Source organism: Salmo salar, chromosome ssa11 (genome assembly GCF_905237065.1).
Source record: "Salmo salar chromosome ssa11, Ssal_v3.1, whole genome shotgun sequence".
Lineage (NCBI taxonomy): Eukaryota > Metazoa > Chordata > Actinopteri > Salmoniformes > Salmonidae > Salmo > Salmo salar.
Window position 1 is genome coordinate 29,018,074 of NC_059452.1, and position 26,146 is coordinate 29,044,219.

Sequence of the window (26,146 nt, forward strand, 5' to 3'; positions counted from 1 at the left end):
ATTCTAATTTTTGGTGACTTTAACATTCACATGGAAAAGTCCACAGACCCACTCCAAAAGGCTTTCGGAGCCATCATCGACTCAGTGGGTTTTGTCCAACATGTCTCTGGACCTACTCACTGCCACAGTCATACTCTGGACCTAGTTTTGTCCCATGGAATAAATGTTGTGGATCTAAATGTTTTTCCTCATAATCCTGGACTATCGGACCACCATTTTATTACGTTTGCAATTGCAACAAATAATCTGCTCAGACCCCAACCAAGGAGCATTAAAAGTCGTGCTATAAATTCTCAGACAACCCAAAGATTCCTTGATGCCCTTCCAGACTGCCTCTGCCTACCCAAGGACGTCAGAGGACAAAAATCAGTTAACCACCTAACCGAGGAACTCAATTTAACCTTGCGCAATACCCTAGATGCAGTTGCACCCCTAAAAACTAAAAACATCTGTCATAAGAAACTAGCTCCCTGGTATACAGAAAATACACGAGCTCTGAAGCAAGCTTCCAGAAAATTGGAACGGAAATGGCGCCACACCAAACTGGAAGTCTTCCGACTAGCTTGGAAAGACAGTACCGTGCAGTATCGAAGAGCCCTTACTGCTGCTCGATCATCCTATTTTTCCAACTTAATTGAGGAAAATAAGAACAATCCGAAATTTCTTTTTGATACTGTCGCAAAGCTAACTAAAAAGCAGCCTTCACAAATGGAGGATGGCTTTCACTTCAGCAGTAATAAATTTATGAACTTCTTTGAGGAAAAGATCATGATCATTAGAAAGCAAATTACAGACTCCTCTTTAAATCTGGGTATTCCTCCAAAGCTCCATTGTCCTGAGTCTGCACAACTCTGCCAGGACCTAGGATCAAGGGAGATACTAAAGTGTTTTAGTACTATATCTCTTGACGCAATGATGAAAATAATCATGGCCTCCAAACCCTCAAGCTGCATACTGGACCCTATTCCAACTAAACTACTGAAAGAGCTGCTTCCTGTGCTTGGCCCTCCTATGTTGAACATAATAAACGGCTCTCTATCCACCGGATGTGTACCAAGCTCACTAAAAGTGGCAGTAATAAAGCCTCTCTTGAAAAAGCCGAATCTTGATCCAGAAATTATAAAAAACTATCGGCCTATATCGAATCTTCCATTCCTCTCCAAAATTTTAGAAAAAGCTGTTGCACAGCAACTGACTGCCTTCCTGAAGACAAACAATGTATACGAAACGCTTCAGTCTGGTTTTAGACCCCATCATAGCACTGAGACTGCACTTGTGAAGGTGGTAAATGACCTTTTAATGACGTCAGACCGAGGCTCTGCATCTGTCCTCGTGCTCCTAGATCTTAGTGCCGCTTTTGATACCATCGATCACCACATTCTTTTGGAGAGATTGGAAACCCAAATTGGTCTACATGGACAAGTTCTGGCCTGGTTTAGATCTTATCTGTCGGAAAGATATCAGTTTGTCTCTGTGAATGGTTTGTCCTCTGACAAATCAATTGTAAATTTCGGTGTTCCTCAAGGTTCCGTTTTAGGACCACTATTGTTTTCACTATATATTTTACCTCTTGGGGATGTCATTCGAAAACATAATGTTAAATTTCACTGCTATGCAGACGACACACAGCTGTACATTTCAATGAAACATGGTGAAGCCCCAAAATTGCCCTCGCTAGAAGCCTGTGTTTCAGACATAAAGAAGTGGATGGCTGCAAACTTTCTACTTTTAAACTCGGACAAAACAGAGATGCTTGTTCTAGGTCCCAAGAAACAAAGAGATCTTCTGTTGAATCTGACAATTAATCTGGATGGTTGTACAGTCGTCTCAAATAAAACTGTGAAGGACCTCGGCGTTACTCTGGACCCTGATCTCTCTTTTGAAGAACATATCAAGACTGTTTCAAGGACAGCTTTTTTCCATCTACGTAACATTGCAAAAATCAGAAATTTTCTGTCCAAAAATGACGCAGAAAAATTAATCCATGCTTTTGTTACTTCTAGGCTGGACTACTGCAATGCTCTACTTTCCGGCTACCCGGATAAAGCACTAAATAAACTTCAGTTAGTGCTAAATACGGCTGCTAGAATCCTGACTAGAACCAAAAAATTTGATCATATTACTCCAGTGTTAGCCTCCCTACACTGGCTTCCTGTTAAGGCAAGGGCTGATTTCAAGGTTTTACTGCTAACCTACAAAGCATTACATGGGCTTGCTCCTACCTATCTTTCCGATTTGGTCCTGCCGTACATACCTACACGTACGCTACGGTCACAAGACGCAGGCCTCCTAATTGTCCCTAGAATTTCTAAGCAAACGGCTGGAGGTAGGGCTTTCTCCTATAGAGCTCCATTTTTATGGAATGGTCTGCCTACCAATGTGAGAGACGCAGACTCAGTCTCAACCTTTAAGTCTTTACTGAAGACTTATCTCTTCAGTAGGTCCTATGATTAAGTATAGTCTGGCCCAGGAGTGTGAAGGTGAACGGAAAGGCTGGAGCAACGAACCGCCCTTGCTGTCTCTGCCTTGCCGGTTCCCCTCTTTCCACTGGGATTCTCTGCCTCTAACCCTTTTACAGAGGCTGAGTCACTGGCCTACTGGTGTTCTTCCATGCCGTCCATGGGAGGGGTGCGTCACTTGAGTGGGTTGAGTCACTGACGTGGTCTTCCTGTCTGGGTTGGCGCCCCCCCTTGGGTTGTGCCATGGCGGAGATCGTTGTGGGCTATACTCGGCCTTGTCTTAGGACGGTAAGTTGGTGGTTGGAGACATCCCTCTAGTGGTGTGGGGGCTGTGCTTTGGCAAAGTGGGTGGGGTTATATCCTGCCTGTTTGGCCCTGTCCGGGGGTATCATCGGATGGGGCCACAGTGTCTTCTGATCCCTCCTGTCTCAGCCTCCAGTATTTATGCTGCAGTAGTTTATGTGTCGGGGGCTAGGGTCAGTCTGTTACATCTGGAGTATTTCTCTTGTCTTATCCGGTGTCCTGTGTGTATTTAAATATGCTCTCTCTAATTCTCTCTTTCTCTCTTTCTGTCTTTCTCTCGGAGGACCTGAGCCCTAGGACCATGCCTCAGGACTACCTGGTATGACTCCTCCTTGCTGTCCCCAGTCCACCTGGCCGTGCTGCTGCTCCAGTTTCAACTGTTCTGCCTGCGGCTATGGAACCCTGACCTGTTCACCGGACGTGCTTGTTGCACCCTCGACAACTACTATGATTATTATTATTTGACCATGCTGGTCATTTATGAACATTTTAACATTTTAACATTTTGACCATGTTCTGTTATAATATCCACCCTGCACAGCCAGAAGAGGACTGGCCACCCCTCATAGCCTGGTTCCTCTCTAGGTTTCTTCCTAGGTTTTTGGCCTTTCTAGGGAGTTTTTCCTAGGGAGTTTTTCCTAGCCACCGTGCTTCTTTCACATGCTTTGCTTGCTGTTTGGGGTTTTAGGCTGGGTTTCTGTACAGCACTTTGAGAATATCAGCTGATGTACGAAGGGCTATATAAAAATAAATTTGATTTGATTTGAATTTGAAACACTGTGCCTAGCTCGTCACGGTAGATGACTGAAACACTGTGCCTAGCTCGTCACGGTAGATGACTGAAACACTGTGCCTAGCTCGTCACGGTAGATGACTGAAACACTGTGCCTAGCTCGTCACGGTAGATGACTGAAACACTGTGCCTAGCTCGTCACGGTAGATGACTGAAACACTGTGCCTAGCTCGTCACAGTAGATGACTGAAACACTGCGCCTAGCTCGTCACAGTAGATGACTGAAACACTGCGCCTAGCTCGTCACGGTAGATGACAAACACTGTGCCTAGCTCGTCATGGTAGATGACTGAAACACTGTGCCTAGCTCGTCACGGTAGATGACTGAAACACTGTGCCTAGCTCGACGACAAAACTGTGCCTAGCTCGTCACGGTAGATGACTGAAACACTGTGCCTAGCTCGTCACGATAGATGACAAACACTGTGCCTAGCTCGTCACGGTAGATGACTGAAACACTGTGCCTAGCTCGTCACGGTAGATGACTGAAACACTGTGCCTAGCTCGTCACGGTAGATGACTGAAACACTGTGCCTAGCTCGTCACGGTAGATGACTGAAACACTGTGCCTAGCTCGTCACGGTAGATGACTGAAACACTGTGCCTAGCTCGTCACGGTAGATGACTGAAACACTGTGCCTAGCTCGTCACGGTAGATGACTGAAACACTGTGCCTAGCTCGTCACGGTAGATCAACTGTCCATGCAAAGGGAAACATTTTGTATTGTTGTATATACTGTATAAATGTTGTCTTCAATGATACACACATGCCCAAAATGGAGTGGGATAGAAAATATGCAGTCAGTACAGTCACAGTGTAGTCAGTCCCTGATGCAGTGTCTGTGCCATAGAGACTGAGACAGTGTCTGTGCCATAGAGAATGAGACATTGTCTGTGCCATAGAGAATGAGACAGTGTCTGTGCCATAGAGAATGAGACAGTGTCTGTGCCATAGAGAGTGAGACAGTGTCTGTGCCATAGAGAATGAGACAGTGTCTGTGCCATAGAGAATGAGACAGTGTCTGTGCCACAGAGACGGAGACAGTGTCTGTGCCATAGAGAGTGAGACAGTGTCTGTGCCATAGAGAGTGAGACAGTGTCTGTGCCATAGAGACGGAGACAGTGTCTGTGCCATAGAGACGGAGACAGTGTCTGTGCCATAGAGAGTGAGACAGTGTCTGTGCCATAGAGAATGAGACAGTGTCTGTGCCATAGAGACGGAGACAGTGTCTGTGCCATAGAGACTGAGACAGTGTCTGTGCCATAGAGAGTGAGACAGTGTCTGTGCCATAGAGAATGAGACAGTGTCTGTGCCATAGAGAATGAGACAGTGTCTGTGCCATAGAGACGGAGACAGTGTCTGTGCCATAGAGAGTGAGACAGTGTCTGTGCCATAGAGAGTGAGACAGTGTCTGTGCCATAGAGAGTGAGACAGTGTCTGTGCCATAGAGACTAAGACAGTGTCTGTGCCATAGAGACGGAGACAGTGTCTGTGCCATAGAGAGTGAGACAGTGTCTGTGCCATAGAGACTGAGACAGTGTCTGTGCCATAGAGACGGAGACAGTGTCTGTGCCATAGAGAGTGAGACAGTGTGTGCCATAGAGACTGAGACAGTGTCTGTGCCATAGAGACTGAGACAGTGTCTGTGCCATAGAGAGTGAGACAGTGTCTGTGCCATAGAGACTGAGACAGTGTCTGTGCCATAGAGAGTGAGACAGTGTCTGTGCCATAGAGAGTGAGACAGTGTCTGTGCCATAGAGAGTGAGACAGTGTCTGTGCCATAGAGACTGAAGACAGTGTATGTGCCATAGAGACTGAAGACAGTGTCTGTGCCATAGAGTGAGACAGTGTATGTGCCATAGAGAGTGAGACAGTGTCTGTGCCATAGAGAATGAGACAGTGTCTGTGCTATAGAGAATGAGACAGTGTCTGTGCCATAGAGCATGAGACAGTGTCTGTGCCATAGAGCATGAGACAGTGTCTGTGCCATAGAGCATGAGACAGTGTCTGTGCCATAGAGCATGAGACAGTGTCTGTGCCATAGAGAGTGAGACAGTGTCTGTGCCATAGAGAATGAGACAGTGTCTGTGCCATAGAGAATGAGACAGTGTCTGTGCCATAGAGAATGAGACAGTGTCTGTGCCATAGAGAGTGAGACAGTGTCTGTGCCATAGAGAGTGAGACAGTGTCTGTGCCATAGAGAATGAGACAGTGTCTGTGCCATAGAGAGTGAGACAGTGTCTGTGCCATAGAGAATGAGACAGTGTCTGTGCCATAGAGAGTGAGACAGTGTCTGTGCCATAGAGACTGAGTGGTGTGATATGATGTGATCTCTGGGCTGGCAGGGAGAGGAGAGAAGAGAGAGGGAGGCTGAGTCAGAGGAGAGATGCTGTTTCCATGACGCACCCAGACAGGCATCAGTCAGGAGGTAGAAGGTGGAGGGTGGTGGGTGGGGTATGGTATGCCTGATCTGTGATGAACTGGCATACATTCTAGTCTCCCTTCCTCTCTTAAGCTAGGGTCTGAGAAAATCTAGTTTTTTTTATCTGTCTAACAGTGTGGCAGGTTAAAAGGTCCAGTGTAGATTTCTTTAGATGGTGTGTGTGGCCCTAGCTTTACACATCCAGTATGACACTAGTGGAAAGGGAGTGACATGAGAGCACCCCCTCTGCAGGCAGAGCTGTGAGCTCCAGCTCTGAGGCTCAGGTCCAGGCCTCTCCCCTCCCTCCCTGCCTCTGAGGGGCTGTGCCCTGGGTCTCCCCGCAGCAGCTGCTGTTTCCTGTGGCTGTCAGCAAGGCCCTACATCACTCTTTCCCTCTCTCTCTCTCTCTCTCTCACACAGACAGACAGCCTGGAGTGTAGGAGGTATCTGATGGAGAAGGGAACCACCCTGCACCAGACATAGAGCTCATACATGCACATGAGTGCGAGTACTCACAGACACACACACACACAACCGTACACACACTTATAAAATACCCATACACTCATGTACATATTGTACTTACTATACAAGCACAGATACAAACAGTCAGATACATAAAGTTAAACACAACCACAATCACATGCAGATCATATATATGACATGTACTAGCACAAGTCATACTGAGAATGTTACACATATCCCAACAGAACACAGACCTCGTCAGTCTTAACCTTACATTTCCTAACATACCAGTACTAGTAGCTACACAGTATTGAACACATATCTTCTAAATGTCATTATCATAGGACAGGGTTCTGGATCTCTGTGTGGGACAGGGACAGTAGGGGGCCATGCCTGTGCATGCCCCATCCCCACGTCAGTCCACATTCCTCCCTGAGGGGAAAACGCAGAGGTCAGCAAAGCCACAGAACGTGTCCCTGTTTGACCAGCGTGCCTCCCATCGGACGATCCCTGGCTTCAGCACTACTGCTCTGGGAACAATGGGGAACTTTCTGTGGAAGCCCTGCATGGCTCTGTGTCTAAAGCAGGATGGCAGGAGACAAACCCCCAAACAACCCCCTTTAGAAAGACAGCAACCTAAATCTATTTACTGTAGCTTAACACATTTCAACACATTTCACCATCATCTATGTTTTATATCTCAACAACCATCATCTATGTTTAATATCTCAACAACCATCATCTATGTTTTATATCTCAACAACCATCATCTATGTTTTATATCTCAACAACCATCATCTATGTTTTATATCTCAACAACCATCATCTATGTTTTATATCTCAACAACCATCATCTATGTTTTATATCTCAACAACCATCATCTATGTTTTATATCTCAACAACCATCATCTATGTTTTATATCTCAACAACCATCATCTATGTTTTATATCTCAACAACCATCATCTATGTTTTATATCTCAACAACCATCATCTATGTTTTATATCTCAACAACCATCATCTATGTTTTATATCTCAACAACCATCATCTATGTTTTATATCTCAACAACCATCATCTATGTTTTATATCTCAACAACCATCATCTATGTTTTATATCTCAACAACCATCATCTATGTTTTATATCTCAACAACCATCATCTATGTTTTATATCTCAACAACCATCATCTATGTTTTATATCTCAACAACCATCATCTATGTTTTATATCTCAACAACCATCATCTATGTTTTATATCTCAACAACCATCATCTATGTTTTATATCTCAACAACCATCATCTATGTTTTATATCTCAACAACCATCATCTATGTTTTATATCTCAACAACCATCATCTATGTTTTATATCTCAACAACCATCATCTATGTTTTATATCTCAACAACCATCATCTATGTTTTATATCTCAACAACCATCATCTATGTTTTATATCTCAACAACCATCATCTATGTTTAATATCTCAACAACCATTATCTGCTAACTTATAGGTTCATATGTCAAACCATTTCATTGGATGTAAGAGTTGTTTTCTTCTTCCCATCATCTATGTAGCTTTATATAAAATATAATAAATCCCTGGCTGTAGTATAATCTGTTTTTTCTTTCTGTCGATAAAAGATCAATGACAGATATTAGTTTGGGTTCAATTCCCATTCAGATGATTATCATTCAGCAGTGTAATCTATAATCTGATTCACGGTCATTAATAGAGGAAAGTCACAGATGGAGAAGATGGCTGCTTCAATTTGTCTTAATTACAGACAGTGGTATTGATGTGCAGGAGTCAAATCTCTGCTACTGACAAAAACATACAATTATGTTTTCACACAGGCTAGCGTCAATACACTGAAGCAAATACAAAATATGAGACGTTTCATAGATTTTACCTCAACTCTATATATGACAGAGACAAGAACCTATGTTTATTTCCAACATCAATAAAAACCAAACTAAAACACATTTACAAAGACAAGTTGTTTGTTCCAATGTAACTATTAGACAACAATACCATTAAAAAAAAATCTAAAAGTGTACTGAATATATTTAATACTATAGGCCTGTAGTACCAAGAGTAGCTTCTTACTTGTTGCAGTGGTGTTTGAGGTGCTTCTTGTATCCCTCGTCCTGCAGCATGTGTTCTGGGTTGTGCTTCCTGATCCACTCAGCCTTCTGGATGTCAAACGTGCTAGATTGAGTCTTCATCTTCTTCCCCTTCCTGCCTCTGGGGACCGGGGTCGACAGACCTGAGGGAGGAACACAGATACAATTTGTGGTTATGGACACCGGTTTATAAACCCATATTACAACTATTAACAGTAAACCAATAGTACAGTGGTAGGGGGAAATGCCCTTTAAAGGAAGAATTCCTTGAGAGGAACCAGATTCTAATCTGTGGTTGGACCCCTGAGGTTTGGTCATTGAGAGGTTGTAACGTACCCAGGTGGTTCTGTAGTTCCTTGGTCTGTCCGTCCTCAGAGGGGGCGATCAGGTCCCACATGAAGCTCTTGATCTTGTCGTCACCGCGGTAGTGAACCAGACAGTAGGCCAGAAGGGCTCTGCAGATAGACTCCACATCACGCTCTGTCAGCTGCTTCTTAAAACGACCATGGAGCAGGATGTCCTTCCAACGACCCCACCTGGACGACACAGGAGAGGAGAGGGTCAACACTGGAGACAAATACTGTACAATACAGATGGACAACACAGGAGAGCCTCAGTACAGACACAATACAATACAGATGGACAACACAGGAGAGCCTCAGTACAGACACAATACAATACAGATGGACAACACAGGAGAGCCTCAGTACAGACACAATACAATACAGATGGACAACACAGGAGAGCCTCAGTACAGACACAATACAATACAGATGGACAACACAGGAGAGCCTCAGTACAGACACAATACAATATAGATAGACAACACAGGAGAGCCTCAGTACAGACACAATACAATATAGATGGACAACACAGGAGAGCCTCAGTACAGACACAATACAATATAGATGGACAACACAGGAGAGCCTCAGTACAGACACAATACAATACAGATGGACAACACAGGAGAGCCTCAGTACAGACACAATACAATACAGATGGACAACACGGGAGAGCCTCAGTACAGACACAATACAATATAGATGGACAACACCGGAGAGCCTCAGTACAGACACAATACAATACAGATGGACAACACAGGAGAGCCTCAGTACAGACACAATACAATACAGATGGACAACACGGGAGAGCCTCAGTACAGACACAATACAATACAGATGGACAACACGGGAGAGCCTCAGTACAGACACAATACAATATAGATGGACAACACCGGAGAGCCTCAGTACAGACACAATACAATATAGATGGACAACACAGGAGAGCCTCAGTACAGACACAATACAATATAGATGGACAACACAGGAGAGCCTCAGTTCAGACACAATACAGATGGACAACACAGGAGAGCCTCAGTACAGACACAATACAGATGGACAACACAGGAGAGCCTCAGTACAGACACAATACAATATAGATGGACAACACAGGAGAGCCTCAGTTCAGACACAATACAGATGGACAACACAGGAGAGGCTCAGTACAGACACAATACAGATGGACAACACAGGAGAGCCTCAGTACAGACACAACACAGATGGCCAACACAGGAGAGCCTCAGTACAGACACAACACAGATGGACAACACAGGAGAGCCTCAGTACAGACACATCGCTGTACAATATAGATGGACAACACAGGAGAGCCTCAGTACAGACACAACACTGTACAATATAGATGGACAACACAGGAGAGCCTCAGTACAGACACAACACTGTACAATATAGATGGACAACACAGGAGAGTCTCAGTACAGACACAATACAGATGGACAACACAGGAGAGGCTCAGTACAGACACAATACAGATGGACAACACAGGAGAGCCTCAGTACAGACACAACACAGATGGACAACACAGGAGAGCCTCAGTACAGACACAACACTGTACAATATAGATGGACAACACAGGAGAGCCTCAGTACAGACACATCACTGTACAATATAGATGGACAACACAGGAGAGCCTCAGTACAGACACAACACTGTACAATATAGATGGACAACACAGGAGAGCCTCAGTACAGACACAACACTGTACAATATAGATGGACAACACAGGAGAGCCTCAGTACAGACACAACACTGTACAATATAGATGGACAACACAGGAGAGCCTCAGTACAGACACAACACTGTACAATATAGATGGACAACACAGGAGAGCCTCATACAGACACAACACTGTACAATATAGATGGACAACACAGGAGAGCCTCAGTACAGACACAACACTGTACAATATAGATGGACAACACAGGAGAGCCTCAGTACAGACACAATACTGTACAGCAGTAACACTAAGAACAAGATGTGGTTGGTCTGGGCTGAAACTCAAGTCTGCACATCCTGTGGGTCCCCAATATAAGTATTAAAGAACATTGTTATTTAGTACCAATGTTGGTTTGTATATGATCTAGCATAAGTGGTCGTCACTGCCACTGACCCGTATACTAGTAGGTTCTTCTCCACTCTGAAGCACTCCGTCCTGCCGTAGCTGTTGAGGCGGTCGTGGGGCCGGCGGAGCTTGGGCTTGTCCTCGTTGTCACTCTCACCCTCTGACAGCTCTGCCAGCTCGTCCTTAGTGGCACTGAAGGGTCGGGTCTGCTTCCTCACCCTCGGAGTGTCAATTACCAGGCTGTTCTGTTGTGGAATAGGAGAGGAACACACACAGATACTCAGATACTACTGTAGCAAATTCACTCATGGCATTGATCTTATCTCCTATATAACATCTCATCATGGCCAGAAAGAGCAGGTTCAGCGGTTAAACTAAAGCATTACTTACTCTGCCATTGGCAGTGTCCATGTCAATCTCAGCCTTCTTGGCCCACTTGTCCCAGAAGTTGGGGTCGTCCAGAGAAATGTCTGTGCGGTTTCCAGACGCCACAAAACTGGCCTGAGAGAGAAGACATTAAATCCCATTAAACCTTGATAATCTGATTCACTGTTCCTTCCTGAGTCTCCTTCAATGAGAAGTCTGAGTCTCATAACAGAGCTGAGACTCTGTGATGAAGAGTGACATGAGAGTAGACAGGAGACACTGGTTACTACTGCTAGTTATGCAGAAAGGAAAAGGATAGCAACATTCAAACAATGACCACTGTGTGGTGCTCTTTCAGTCACTGGGTACCTTGGCAAAGGTAGATCCCCGTCCCTCAGACTCGATGGTGATGGTCTTGGTCCTGCGTTGAAGGATCTGGTCGATGTCCTCCTCACAGAACTTGGCCCCCTCATCCTCATCGTCCATCAGAGCTCCATACGCCCCTTTCCTCAGCAGGTCCTCGATCTCCTTCTTAGACAGCTGCTGCTGGGTGGGCTGGAGAGAGGGGAGGGGGAGAAGGAGAAACAGGGGGTGTTAGGGGAACTGATGATGGACTATTTACACATTACATCATTGTACACACAAACATGTGCACAACACATGCACACGCATTAACACCATACAAAAACACACAGACAGACACTCGAGCGTGAGAAACGCTGAGGAGAAAGACAGTTAGCTGAACTGAAGCTGAACTGGATCACGTGCTAGACCTTTTTAAATCTTAAAGAGTAGCAGCAACCCCCAGCTGACCCATGGTGTGTTAGTATGCAGCTGGTGGTGCTAATGTCTGCTCAACACTTTCTTCCTGATAGTCCAGCTAATCCAGAGACAGAAACAGCTAAGCTCCTCCTACACACTGATGATGCACTAAGAGGATATCTCAAAGCTGTGTTTATTATATTGACTAGTCCATTTTCTACACTCTCATTTTGTAGAATGGACTTACCTACAGTGCCTTTGGAATATATTCCGACCCCTTGACTTTTTACACATTTTGTTACATTACAGCCTTATTCTAAAATGGATAAAATCATCAATCTACACACAATACCCCATAATGACAAAGCAAAAAAAATGTATATAAATGTATATAAAAAAAATATATATATTGAAATATTACATTAACATAAGTATTCAGACCCTTTACTCAGTACTTTGTTGAAGCACCTTGGCAGCGATTACAGCATTGAGTCTTGGGTATGACGCTACAAGCTTGGCACACCTGTATTTGGGGTGTTTCTCCCATTCTCCTCTGCAACTCCTCTCAAGCGCTGTCAGGTTGGATGGGGAGCGTTTCTGCACAGCTATTTTCAGGTCTCTCCAGAGATTTTCGATCGGGTTCAAGTCCAGGCTCTGGCTGGGCCACTTAAGGACATTCAGAGACTTGTCCCGAAGCCACTCCTGTGATGTCTTGGCTGTGTGCTTAGGGTCGTTGTCCTGTTGGAAGGTGAACCTCCGCCCCAGTCTGAGATCCTGAGCACTCTGGAGCAGGTTTTAATAAAGGATCTCTCTGTACTTTGCTTCGTTCATCTTTCCCTCGACCCTGACTAGTATCCCAGTCCCTGCCGCTGAAAAACATCCCCACAGCATGATGCTGCCACCACCATGCTTCACCGAAGGGATGGTGCCAGGTTTCCTGCAGATGTGACGCTTGGCATTCAGACCAAAGAGTTCAATCTTGGTTTCATCAGACCAGAGAATCTTGTTTCTCATGGCCTGAGAGTCTTCAGGTGCCTTTTGGCAAACTCCAAGCGGGCTGTCATGTGGCTTTTACTGAAGAATGGCTTCCGTCTGGCCACTCTACCATGAAGGCCAGATTGGTGGAGTGCTGCAGAGATGGAGATGGGAAGGTTCTCCCATCTCCACAGAGGAACTCTAGAGCTCTGTCAGTGACCATCGGGTTCTTGGTCACCTCCCTGACCAAGACCTTTCTTCCCCGATTGCTCAGTTTGGCCGGGCAGCCAGCTCTAGGAAGAGTCTTAGTGGTTCCAAACGTCTTCCATTTAAGAATGATGGAGGCCACTGTGTTCTTGCGGACCTTCAATGTTGCAGACATTTTTTGGTAACCTTCTCCAGATCGGTGCCTCGACACAATCCTGTCTCGGAGCTCTCCGTACAATTCCTTCGACATCTTGGCTTGGTTTTTGCTCTGATATGCACTGTCAACTGTGGGACCTTATATAGACAGGTGTGTGCCTTTCCAAATCATATCCAATCAATTGAATTTACCACAGGTGGACTCCAATCAAGTTATAGAGACATCTCAAGGATGATCAATGGAAACAGGCTGCACTTGGGCTCAATTTCGAGTCTCATAGCAAATGGTCTGAATACTTAAGTAAATAAGGTATTTCAGTTTTTTATTTGTACAAAATTAGCAAAAATCTCTGAAAACCTGTTTTTGCTTTGTCATTATGGGTTATTGTGTTAAGATTTCTGAGAAGAAAAAAATATATTTAATCAATTTTAGAATAAGGCTGTAATGTAACAAAATGTGGAAAAAGTCAAGGGGTCTGAATACTTTCAGAATGCATAGAGCATCCACCGGACTGATACAGGTGCTGCAGAGTGTGTGTGTGTGTGTGTGTGTGTGTGTGTGTGTGTGTGTGTGTGGCGCAAGTGTGCATGCATGTGTGTGTATGACGGACACAGCAGACTCACCCCTCCTCCTGGCACGCTGTTCTCCCTGCCACTCATGCTCTGCAGCACAGCCTTGTCCAGGCCCAGTTTGAGGCTGGCCCGGTCAAACATCTCCCGCTCGTAAGAGTTCCTGGTGATCAGACGGTACACCTTCACCGACTTGTTCTGACCAATCCTATGGCAGCGAGCCTGGGCCTGAGTATAATGAAAAATAACTTGGTTATGACCAGCCCAATGCATTTTATATTTGTCCAATAAAAATCACTTCAGGATCAAGATCGTTGCTGCTATAATAATATATGCCATTTAGCAGACGCTTTTATCCAAAGTGACTTAGTCATGCATACATACATTTTACTATCCAAGCTTAAAAAGTTAAACTATTATAATAGGATATAAAAGGCACTTCTCAACTCAAGGACTTCCTGAATTGACTGAATTGAAATAGAAAGTGACCACACCTTTGTTGCTAATTGTATTACAGTGGAGGCTGATGTCACTTTAAATGTCTGTGTGTGTCTTTACCTGCAGGTCGTTCTGTGGGTTCCAGTCTGAGTCAAAGATAATACAGGTATCAGCAGCAGTCAAGTTGATGCCCAGACCTCCAGCCCGGGTACACAGCAGGAACACAAAGCGGTCCGAGTCTGGTTTGCTGAAACGGTCTATAGCTGCCTGACGCAGGTTACCTCTCACTCTGCCATCGATACGCTCATACAGGTACCTGAGGAACACAGGACCATGCAGGGTTGGAGGAGGATCTTCTAGTACACATAATTACAAATGTTCTAGCGTCACATCCAAGTATCATGAATGTCAACATTTACATACAGTACAACAACACCAACCATCACACATAAGGGGCCTACAATTACCACACAATATTTCCAGGAATTTGATTTTTTCATACACTTTCAAACAACATTCACTAGTTGTCTCCTTTCCTCCATTCCTGTCTCTCTTTTCCCCTATCCCTATTCTGCTCGCTCTTTCTCCTTTCATCCTTCCTCCCCCTCTCTCTGGCAGAGAACAAGGTGGTTTAGCTTGCTGATCACGGGCAGCCTCTTTCCCAGGAGCCCTGGTCTCGCCCCTGCCTTACCCCACATCCTACCCCTCATCTTCTTCGCCTTATACTCCTCACCCTCTCACCTCTACAGTGACCCAATTCCCTCCGCGCGCCCACAGACTCCTCTCTCCCTCTGTCTGATGTGGGAGTGCCCCGAGGGAGTCTGTGACCTGCCGCTGAACCCCGGCTAAGCCTTGCCTAGCCACTGAGCGGAGCGCCTCGCCTTGTGTGTTTACACTGGTTTGGTTCGGGGTTTGAGTGCCAGAAAGAAGCATGGAGGGGAAAAGAACACAGGGCCAGGCCAATGATAGTGAGAGAGACAAGAGAGGATAGAGAGAGGGAGGAGAAGAGAGAGGACAGAGATATCAAGAGGGAGAGGGAGATAGAGAGACCACACAAACCAGGCCAGTCGCCCGCTTTCCTCAGCTTAGACGGGCTGCTGGAATAATATCCTTTTCATTTAGCGTGCAAACAGGAAGCTCATTAAGCCAGGAGATTAAGACCTTGAATGAAAGTGTCTTGGTACATTCTTCTGCTTCTGTTACACAGTCTTTATCATCTCCCTGCTCTGGGTAGCATTATGGAGTGATGAGCACAGGGGGCTTTAAAAGGCTCTTTCTCAGACAGTCACTGGAGAGAGAGGCTAATGCTTAGAGATTCAGCATTTCTCTTCAACTACATTCAATTTAATAAGGGAAAGTATTGGAGTGATTCAGCTTTTGCTGCACTGCAAACTGCTAGCTAGCTAACACCAGATAATAAACCATAAATTCGTCACTTTGAAAATGGAGCTGAAAAATGGAAATTACAAAGTCTATTACCCTCTCAAGCATGATTCCTGTCTTTTTCCGCATCAGCCTAGCTGAAAGATATGACATATCTGAGGAGAGAGAACCTTGATTTCCAGGCTTCTATTCAAGTAGAGTACTTGGGAGCATAGTAATACAAGACGAGAAGAGAGGCAGGCAGCAGTACCTTCTCTGGATGAGGTAGTCCTCCAGGATATCCAGACAGCGGACCATCTGGGAGAAGATGAGGACCTTGTGTCCCCCGGCTTTCATCTTGGGCAGCAACTTGTCTATGAGGACCAGTTTACCAGCCGACTGCACCATGGCCTGCAGGTGGAAATCAAAGGCAACAGGGCTGTACACCTCTCGGAAGTCCTCCAAGATCTTCTCCTCAGCACCTGGGAGAAATGGACAGACAAATAAAGTCAGTGATGGTATCAGTGTTTCTGCTATAATTGTACAAGCAGGGCGTGCCCCTGTCTAACGCTGTTGCCACTAGAGTTTGGCTTCTATTGGGAAAAGACTGGATGACACTTAATCTGGTAGCATGCTACCAATTTCACCTAATCTGTATGCAGTTCATATACAGTACCTACTTTAAGACAGACAGGAATAGCAACTCTTTCATGAAATAGATTTTGTACAATATGGTACTGGAAAAAAAGAGTGTGGACCTGAGTGAGGTGACGGTACAAGGAACTCTCTCTCTGGTCACTGGTTAGAGGGATAATGACCAAGCAACTGAATGACCAAGGAGACAGCTCACACGGCTCACTGCCTCGAACTCACAAACCAGCATTGATGTTAAATGGCGCCGGAATAAATTTTACGGCAGTTTTACGGGCGCCCAACCAATTGTGCTATTATGTGTTTTTTTCGCGTTATTTGTAACTTATTTTGTACATAATGTTTCTGCAACCTTATCTTACAGCAAAAAAGTGCTTCTGGATATCAGGACAGCGATCACTCACCATGGATTAGACAAAGGTTTTTTCTTCAACAAGCAGGACGCACAGGACATACTCTGAACACCTGACAGGGCCAACATCCCCGTTATTGGCAAGAGGAAGAGAAGCAGGTACAGAGGACACAGAGCAGGGTGCCTCATAAGGACCCGCAGAAGGCGAGTGGGAGAACTGCCGTTACTGTCAATATTAATCGCCAACGTGCAATCATTGGACAATAATTAGACGAGGTACGATCACGAATATCCTGTCAACGGGACATCAAAAACTGAAACATCTTATGTTTCACGGAACCGTGGCTGAATGACGACATGGATATTCAGCTAGCGGGATAGACGCCGCACCGGCTAGATAGAACAGCACACTCCAGTAAGACGAGGGGGGGTCTGTGCATATTTGTAAACAACAGCTGGTGCACGAAATCTAAGGAAGTCTCTAGATTTTGCTTGCCTGAAGTAGAGTATCTTGTGATAAATTGCAGACCACACTACTTGCCAAGAGAGTTTTCAGCTATACTTTTCGTGACTGTTTATTTACCACCACAGACAGATGCTGGCACTAAGACCGCACACAGTCAGCTGTATAAGGAAATAAGCAAACAGAAAACCACTCACCCAGAGGCGGCCCTCCTAGTGTCCGGAGACTTTAATGCAGGGAAACTTAAATCAGTTCTTCCTCTTTTCTATCAACATGTTAAATGTGCAACAAGAGGGGAAAAAAAATCTAGATCACCTGTACTCCACACACAGAGACACGTACAAAGCTCTCCCTCGCTCTCCATTCGGTAAATCCAACCACAATTCTATCCTCCTGATTCCTGCTTACAAGCAAAAATTAAAGCAGTAAGCACCAGTGACTCGGTCTATAAAAAAGTGGTCAGATGAAGCAGATGCTAAACTACAGGACTGTTTTGCTATCACAGACTGGAACATGTTCCGGGATTCTTCCGATGGCATTGAGGAGTACACCACATCAGTCACTGGCTTTATCAATAAGTGCATCGAGGATGTCGTCCCCACAGTAACTGTACGTACATACCCCAACCAGAAGCCATGGATTACAGGCAACATTCGCACTGAGCTAAAGGGTAGGGCTGCCGCTTTCAAGGTGCGGGACTCTAACTCGGAAGCTTATAAGAAATCCTGCTATGCCCTGCGACGAACCATCAAACAGGCAAAGCATCAATACAGGGCTAAGATTGAATCATACTACACCAGCTCCGACGCTCGTCTTATGTGGCAGGACTTGCAAACTATTACAGACTACAAAGGGAAGCACAGCCACGAGCTGCCCAGTGACACGAGCTTACCAGACGAGCTAAATCACTTCTATGCTCGCTTCGAGGCAAGCAACACTGAAGCATGCATGAGAGCATCAGCTGTTCCGGACGACTGTGTGATCACGCTCTCTGTAGCCGACGTGAGTAAGACCTTTAAACAGGTCAACATTCACAAGGCTGTGGGGCCAGATGGATTACCAGGACGTGTGCTCCGGGCATGTGCTGACCAACTGGCAGGTGTCTTCACTGACATTTTCAACATGTCCCTGATTGAGTCTGTAATACCAACATGTTTCAAGCAGACCACCATAGTCCCTGTGCCCAAGAACACGAAGGCAACCTGCCTAAATGACTAAAGACCCGTAGCACTCACATCCGTAGCCATGAAGTGCTTTGAAAGGCTGGTAATGGCTCACATCAACACCATTATCCCAGAAACCCTAGACCCACAAAAATTTGCATACCGCCCAAACAGATCCACAGATGATGCAATCTCTATTGCACTCCACACTGCCCTTTCCCACCTGGACAAAAGGAACACCTATGTGAGAATGCTATTCATTGACTACAGCTCAGCGTTCAACACCATAGTACCCTCAAAGCTCATCACTAAGCTAAGGATCCTGGGACTAAACACCTCCCTCTGCTACTGGATCCTGGACTTCCTGACGGGCCGCCCCCAGGTGATGAGGGTAGGTAGCAACACATCTGCCACGCTGATCCTCAACACTGGAGACACGTGCTCAGTCCCCTCCTGTACTCCATGTATCACCCACGACTGCGTGGCCAGGCACGACTCCAACACCATCATTAAGTTTGCAGACGACACAACAGTGGTAGGTCTGATCACTGACAATGACGAGACAGCCTATAGGGAGGAGGTCAGAAACCTGGTCGGGTGGTGCCAGAATAACAACCTATCCCTCAATGTAACCAAGACTAAGGAGATGATTGTGGACTACAGGAAAAGGAGGACCGAGCACGCCCCCATTCTCATCGACGGGGCTGTAGTGGAGCAGGTTGAGAGCTTCAAGTTCCTTGGTGTCCACATCACCAACAAACTAGAATGGTCCAAACACACCAAGACAGTTGTGAAGAGGGCACGACAAAGCCTATTCCCCCTCAGGAAACTAAAAAGATTTGGCATGGGTCCTGAGATCCTCAAAAGGTTCTACAGCTGCAACATCGAGAGCATCCTGACTGGTTGCATCACTGCCTGGTACGGCAATTGCTCGGCTTCCGACCGCAAGTCGCTACAGAGGGTAGTGCGTACGGCTCAGCCAGACCCCAGCCACCCCAATCATAGACTGTTCTCTCTACTACTGCATGGCAAGCAGTACCGGAGTGCAAAGTCTAGGACAGTTTCTACCCCCAAGCCTCCTGAACAGGTAATCAAATGGCTACCCAGATTATTTGCACTGTGTACCCCCCCCAACCCCTCTTTTACGCTGCTGCTACTCTCTGTTTATCATATATGCATAGTCACTTTAACTATACATTCATGTACATACTACCTCAATTGGCCCGACCAACCAGTGCTCCCGCACATTGGCTAACCAGGCTATCTGAATTGTGTCCCGCCAGCCGCTCTTTTACGCTACTGCTACTCTCTGTTCATCATATATGCATAGTCACTTTAACCATATCTACATGTACATACCACCTCAATCAGCCCGACTAACCAGTGTCTGTATGTAGCCTTGCTACTTTTATAGCCTCGATACTGTATATAGCCTCGCTACTGTTATTTTTCACTGTCTTTTTACTGTTGTTTTTATTTCTTTACTTACCTATTGTTCACCTAATACCTTTTTTTGCACTATTGGTTAGAGCCTGTAAGTAAGCATTTCACTGTAAGGTCTCCACCTGTTGTATTCGGTGCACGTGACAAATAAACTTTGATTTGATTTGATGAAGAAAGGTACCATAATTACACTAATCTGTATGCAGGTCAAAGACAATATGAGAGTTAGGACTTCTATAATGCTTATCAAGTCTAACAACCCATTTTTTTATTTGACTTACTAAAAACTACTGGATATTAGAAACTGGGTAGTTCCAGCCCTGAATGCTGATTGGCAGACAGCCGTGGTACATCAGACCGTATTAGAGGTCGACCGATTGTGATTTTTTTCAACGCCGATACCGATACCGATTATTGGGGTGCCCAAACAGGGCCCGCTACCGATTAATCGGCCGATTTTTATTTATTTATTTGTAATAATAACAATTACAACAATACTGAATGAACACTTATTTTAACTTAATATAATACATAAATAAAATCAATTTAGCCTCAAATAAATAATGAAACATGTTCAATTTGGTTTAAATAATGTAAAAACAAAGTGTTGGAGAAGAAAGTAAAAGTGCAATATGTGCCATGTAAGAAAGCTAACGTTTAAGTGCCTTGCTCAGAACATGGGAACATATGAGGTGGTTCCTTTTAACATGAGTCTTCAATATTCCCAGGTAAGAAGTTTTAGGTTGTAGTTATTATAGGAATTATAGGACTATTTCTCTCTATACGATTTATATTTCATATACCTTTGACTATTGGATGTTCTTATAGGCACTTTAGTATTGCCAGTGTAACAGTATAGCTTCCGTCCCTCTCCTCGCTCCTACATGGGCTCGAACCAGGAACACATCGACAACAGCCACCCTCAAAGCAGCGTTACCCATTTAGAGCAAGGGGAACAACTACTCCAAGTCTCAGAGCGAGTGACGTTTGAAACGCTATTAGCGTGCACCCGCTAACTAGCTAGCCATTTCACATCGGTTACACCAGCCTAATCTAGGCACGACCTTAGCCATGGTATATTGGCCATATACCACAAACCCCTGAGGTGCCTTATTGCTATTATAAACTGTTTACCAACGTTTTTTAAATTTATTTAACCTTTATTTAACTAGGCAAGTCAGTTACGAACAAATTCTTACTTACAATGACAGCCTACACTGGTCAAACCCGGACGACGCTGGGCCAATTGTGTGATGCCCTATGGGCTTCCCAATCACGGCTGGTTGTGATACAGCCTGGATCAGAACCAGGGTGTCTGTAGTGATGCCTCTAGCATTGAGATGCAGTGTCTTAGACCGCTGCGCCACTCAGGAGCCCATATACCACACCCCCTCGTGACTTACTGCTTAATTAGAAAGCCTTCATATTTCCGTTTGGCGGTTTATCAACTCTTAAGCTGATCCTTTAGTTGTCCTAGCCCTCATTAAAACTCATTAAAACACACACACACACACACACACACACACACACACACACACACACACACACACACACACACACACACACACACACACACACACACACACACAGTCACGTACAGTGGGGGGAAAAAAGTATTTGATCCCCTGCTGATTTTGTACGTTTGCCCACTGACAAAGAAAGGATCAGTCTATAATTTCAATGGTAGGTTTATTTGAACAGTGAGAGACAGAATAACAACAAAAATATCCAGAAAAACGCATGTCAAAAATGTTATAAATTGATTTGCATTTTAATGAGGGAAATAAGTATTTGACCCCCTCTCAATCTGAAAGATCTGGCTCCCAGGTGTCTTTTATACAGGTAACGAGCTGAGATTAGGAGCACACTCTTAAAGGAAGTGCTCCTAACCTCAGCTTGTTACCTGTAAAAAAGACACCTGTCCACAGAAGCAATCAATCAGATTCCAAACTCTCCACCATGGCCAAGACCAAAGAGCTTTCCAAGGATGTCAGGGACAAGATTGTAGACCTACACAAGGCTGGAATGGGCTACAAGACCATTGCCAAGCAGCTTGGTGAGAAGGTGACAACATTTGGTGTGATTATTCGCAAATGGAAGAAACACAAAAGAACTGTCAATCTCCCTCGGCCTGGGGCTCCATGCAAGATCTCACCTCGTGGAGTTGCAATGATCATGAGAATGGTGAGGAATCAGCCCAGAACTACACGGGAGGATCTTGTCAATGATCTCAAGGCAGCTGGGACCATAGTCACCAAGAAAACAATTGGTAACACACTACGCCGTGAAGGACTGAAATCCTGCAGCGCCCGCAAGGTCCCCCTGCTCAAGAATACATATACAGGCCTGTCTGAAGTCTGCCAATGAACATCTGAATGACTCAGAGGACAACTGGTGAAAGTGTTGTGGTCAGATGAGACCAAAATGGAGCTCTTTCACATCAACTCAACTCGCCGTGTTTGGAGGAGGAGGAATGCTGCCTATGACCCCAAGAACACCATCTCCACCGTCAAACATGGAGATGGAAACATTATGCTTTGGGGGTGTTTTTCTGCTAAGGGGACAGGACAACTTCACCGCATCAAAGGGACGATGGACGGGGCCATGTACCGTCAAATCTTGGGTGAGAACCTCCTTCCCTCAGCCAGGGCATTGAAAATGGGTTGTGGATGGGTATTCCAGCATGACAATGACCCAAAACACACGACCAAGGCAACAAAGGAGTGGCTCAAGAAGAAGCACATTATGGTCCTGGAGTGGCCTAGCCAGTCTCCAGACCTTAATCCCATAGAAAATCTGTGGAGGGAGCTGAAGGTTCGAGTTGCCAAACGTCAGCCTCAAAACCTTAATGACTTGGAGAAGATCTGCAAAGAGGAGTGGGACAAAATCCCTCCTGAGATGTGTGCAAACCTGGTGGCCAACTACAAGAAACGTCTGACCTCTGTGATTGCCAACAAGGGATTTGCCACCAAGTACTAAGTCATGTTTTGCAGAGGGGTCAAATACTTATTTCCCTCATTAAAATGCAAATCATTTTCTAACATTTTTGACATGCGTTTTTCTGGATTTTGTTGTTGTTATTCTGTCTCTCACTGTTCAAATAAACCTACCATTAAAATTATAGACCGATCATTTCTTTGTAAGTGGGCAAACGTACAAAATCAGCAGGGGATGAAATACTTTCACCCCCCACTGTACACACAGAAGCATCTGTCAAACCAAAGGCCAAAAGTTCACTAGGCTGGCCTTGTATGAGCGCACTGTGTCAAACCAGATTAACCAGAGCACAAGTATACCAGTGACATAAAGATATTACAGCTATGGTAAGGAGGGCAGGAAGGAGGGAGAGCAATGGACCAACACAGCAGCTTTTGGATGTGAAAATAGATAGAGGGATGAACGGAGGGATGGAGGGAGAGGTGAAGTTAGTCCATTATCTGTTCCAGAGCCTCAACCTCCTGGCCTGCTTTCTCTGTTCTAGGAGTTCTGACACAGCTAGGAGAAAGATGGAGGGGGGAGGAGAGAGGGTGGGTGGGTGAGAGAGACAGACAGCACCATAGGGAAAGATAGTAAGGAATGAGGATGTCTCTGACTCAGTGGTTTTCATTCTGCTCCGGGGCTGCTATAGAGCTCTTTACTACCGGTATGGGCAGGAATTACCCAAATCAGCCTTCCCCATACGGCATACACTGTCCTTTCATATAACAAGAGGCTACATACAGCGTTCCACAACCTGGATTGTAGCAATATCAATGTTAGTACCTTTAATGAGGTAAGGCTGGTTACAGCAGCTTCTCAGCTCCATCATGGTGTTGACCAGGTTGAGTTACAGGGGCAATTCCATGTCAATTCCGGTCAATTAAGGAAGTAAACTGAAATTCCAATTCCAATTCTCTTCAATGCTTTTCAATGGGGAAAATGGGGAATTGGAATTTGGTTTACTTTCTGAATTGACTGGAATTTCAATGGCATTGACCCCAACCCTGGTTACAGTTAGGGTTAGGTAGGGGTCAGGGTTAGGGTCAGGTAGTGGTGTGTTCAGTACCTTTGATGAGGTAGGGGTGGTTGCAGCACTTCCTCAGCTCCATCATGGTGTTGACCAGGTTGGGGACGTTGGCCTGGCCGACTCCTTTAGACAGGAAGGAGAAGTTCTTCTCTAGGATGGCTCTGTAGTACTTCTTCTGGATGTTGGTCAGCTCCACCTGACCACATTATATAGAAACATTCAATTATATAGGACACTACACAGAAACAAAATCAGTCAGCAAAACTAAGACAAAAAAAACACATACTCAATCTCAAGCACACACACACACACCTCGATGATGGTTTCCTCCTTAGGAGCCAGCTTCTTCTCCACGTCCTCCTTGAGACGACGCAGCATCATGGGCTTCAGGATGGCCTGCAACTTCTGGACCTGAGAGAGACCGAGATATGCAGGTTCATAGATGGACACATGCATACGCACACATACATACAGACACATTTTACAGTAATATGTGACGCTTTTTGACCTGAGACACAGAGAGACGGATACAGAGAGATGGAAGATACAGGTTAACATGTGGAGAGTCTGGAACGGAAACACACTTTTTCACGCACACACGCACCCACATACACACACATGATTTTAACCAGAGGTGCTGAAGGATTAGCAGGATTAAGAGTGGTAGACCATGGGCCGGTCAGTGGTACTATGATTGTCAAACCAGTACAATACACTGAGTGTACAAAATATTAGGAACACCTTAGACATTTCTATGACATAGACTGACCAGGTGAATCCAGGTGAAACCTATGATCCCTTATTAAATCCCCTTCAATCAGTGTAGATGAAGGGGAGGAGACAGGTTAAAGAGGGATTTTTAATCCTTGAGTCAATGCACATGGATTGTGCATGTGTGCCATTCAGAGGGTGAATGGACAAGACAAAACATTTAAGTGCCTTTGAAAGGGGTGTGGTAGTAGATGCCAGGCGCACCCGTTTGAGTGTGTCAATAACTGCAACGCTGCTGGGTTTTTCACATTTAACAGACTGATGAAGTCCATGAGGTTGATGATAGGGGTCGTAAATAACTGTAAATACATCAGCATAATGCTACAGGGCCTTTAACATAACATAACTTTCCAAACCAGCACTGTCTTTCTGTCTGTGTGTGTGTGTGTGTGTGTGTGTGTGTGTGTGTGTGTGTGTGCTCTATTCTCCTTCAGAGTTCCATCTGTACCAACAGGATCATTATCTCAACACACTGACACACTGTTCAAACACCAGGTGGGGTGAGTGGGGAAAAACACACTCATGTCCCCTGATACCATATGAAAACAAATTAGCTTCTGTATTAATAATCATATTCATTATGATCAGTGATGGTAAAGGACACACTCACACACAGGCAAACAGGCAGAGACTAAACTATAACACACAGTATTTCTCACATACACACTTTGTTGATAGGAACCCAACAACATAATCCTCACACACTCACACTGACAGCGACACACTTGATACGAACCCAACAACCACATGATAGAATCACACAGCCTCACCTGCTCCTCAGTCTTGAGGTCTCCAAACTCCAGCATGAAGGTGTTCTCTGAGGGGAAGCTTTGAGGCTCCAGGAAGTGCAGCAGACTGAACAGCTCCTCTACCGTGTTCTGGAGGGGGGTCCCTGTCAGGAGGACTTTGTGTTCCTGGTGAGAGAGGAGAGGGAAGAGAGAGATGTGAGTTAGAAACAATACAAGACACACAGCATAGGAACTCCAACCTACAAGCTGTGCCTCCACTGAACACAACTACCGAGAGAGGGGAGACCTCAATCACAAACAATCTTAAGAGCCAACCAGATTGGTGTACAGTGATGGTTACCATTAGGGCACGTTTCACTGCTTCTCTCCACACACAAACAAGATACTGATTTGAGACACACTAGGCCTAGGATCTCAAACATTCAAGCTGTAATGGCTGCATTTCTACCCTTTGCTCAGTTCTGCGCTACAGTATGCTCAGTGACTTGGACATACCAGATTCATGAGCTTGAAGCCCTCTAGCAGCTTGCAGTTCTTGTTCTTGAGGCGATGGGCCTCGTCGATGATGACGCAGCGCCACTCGATGGTGTTGAGCTCTGGACAGCCGCCCAGGATCATCTCAAAGGTTGTGATGAGGGCGTGGAACTTGTAGGTTCCCCGCACCACACGACCCTGGAGGGAAACCAGAAGAAACGCACAGGGAGTCAATACAACTCTTCCATTCAT

General features: G+C 45.2%; 1 protein-coding gene across 12 annotated transcripts in view; it reads right to left on the minus strand.

Moving 5' to 3' along the window:
• Positions 1-26,146, minus strand: part of LOC106592263 (chromodomain-helicase-DNA-binding protein 9) — a 127,736-nt gene that overhangs the window by 12,926 nt on the left and 88,664 nt on the right. For all 12 annotated transcript variants that reach the window (XM_045689301.1, XM_045689299.1, XM_045689298.1 and 9 more), the window contains 12 exons: positions 25,916-26,092; positions 25,442-25,585; positions 24,213-24,311; positions 23,940-24,096; positions 16,094-16,304; positions 14,581-14,776; positions 14,077-14,250; positions 11,722-11,907; positions 11,377-11,487; positions 11,035-11,231; positions 8,905-9,104; positions 8,552-8,711 (listed from right to left, as the gene is read on the minus strand). In XM_045689301.1, the coding sequence (XP_045545257.1) occupies positions 8,552-8,711; positions 8,905-9,104; positions 11,035-11,231; positions 11,377-11,487; positions 11,722-11,907; positions 14,077-14,250; positions 14,581-14,776; positions 16,094-16,304; positions 23,940-24,096; positions 24,213-24,311; positions 25,442-25,585; positions 25,916-26,092 (2,012 nt within the window). The remainder of the gene's footprint in view (positions 1-8,551; positions 8,712-8,904; positions 9,105-11,034; positions 11,232-11,376; positions 11,488-11,721; positions 11,908-14,076; positions 14,251-14,580; positions 14,777-16,093; positions 16,305-23,939; positions 24,097-24,212; positions 24,312-25,441; positions 25,586-25,915; positions 26,093-26,146) is intronic.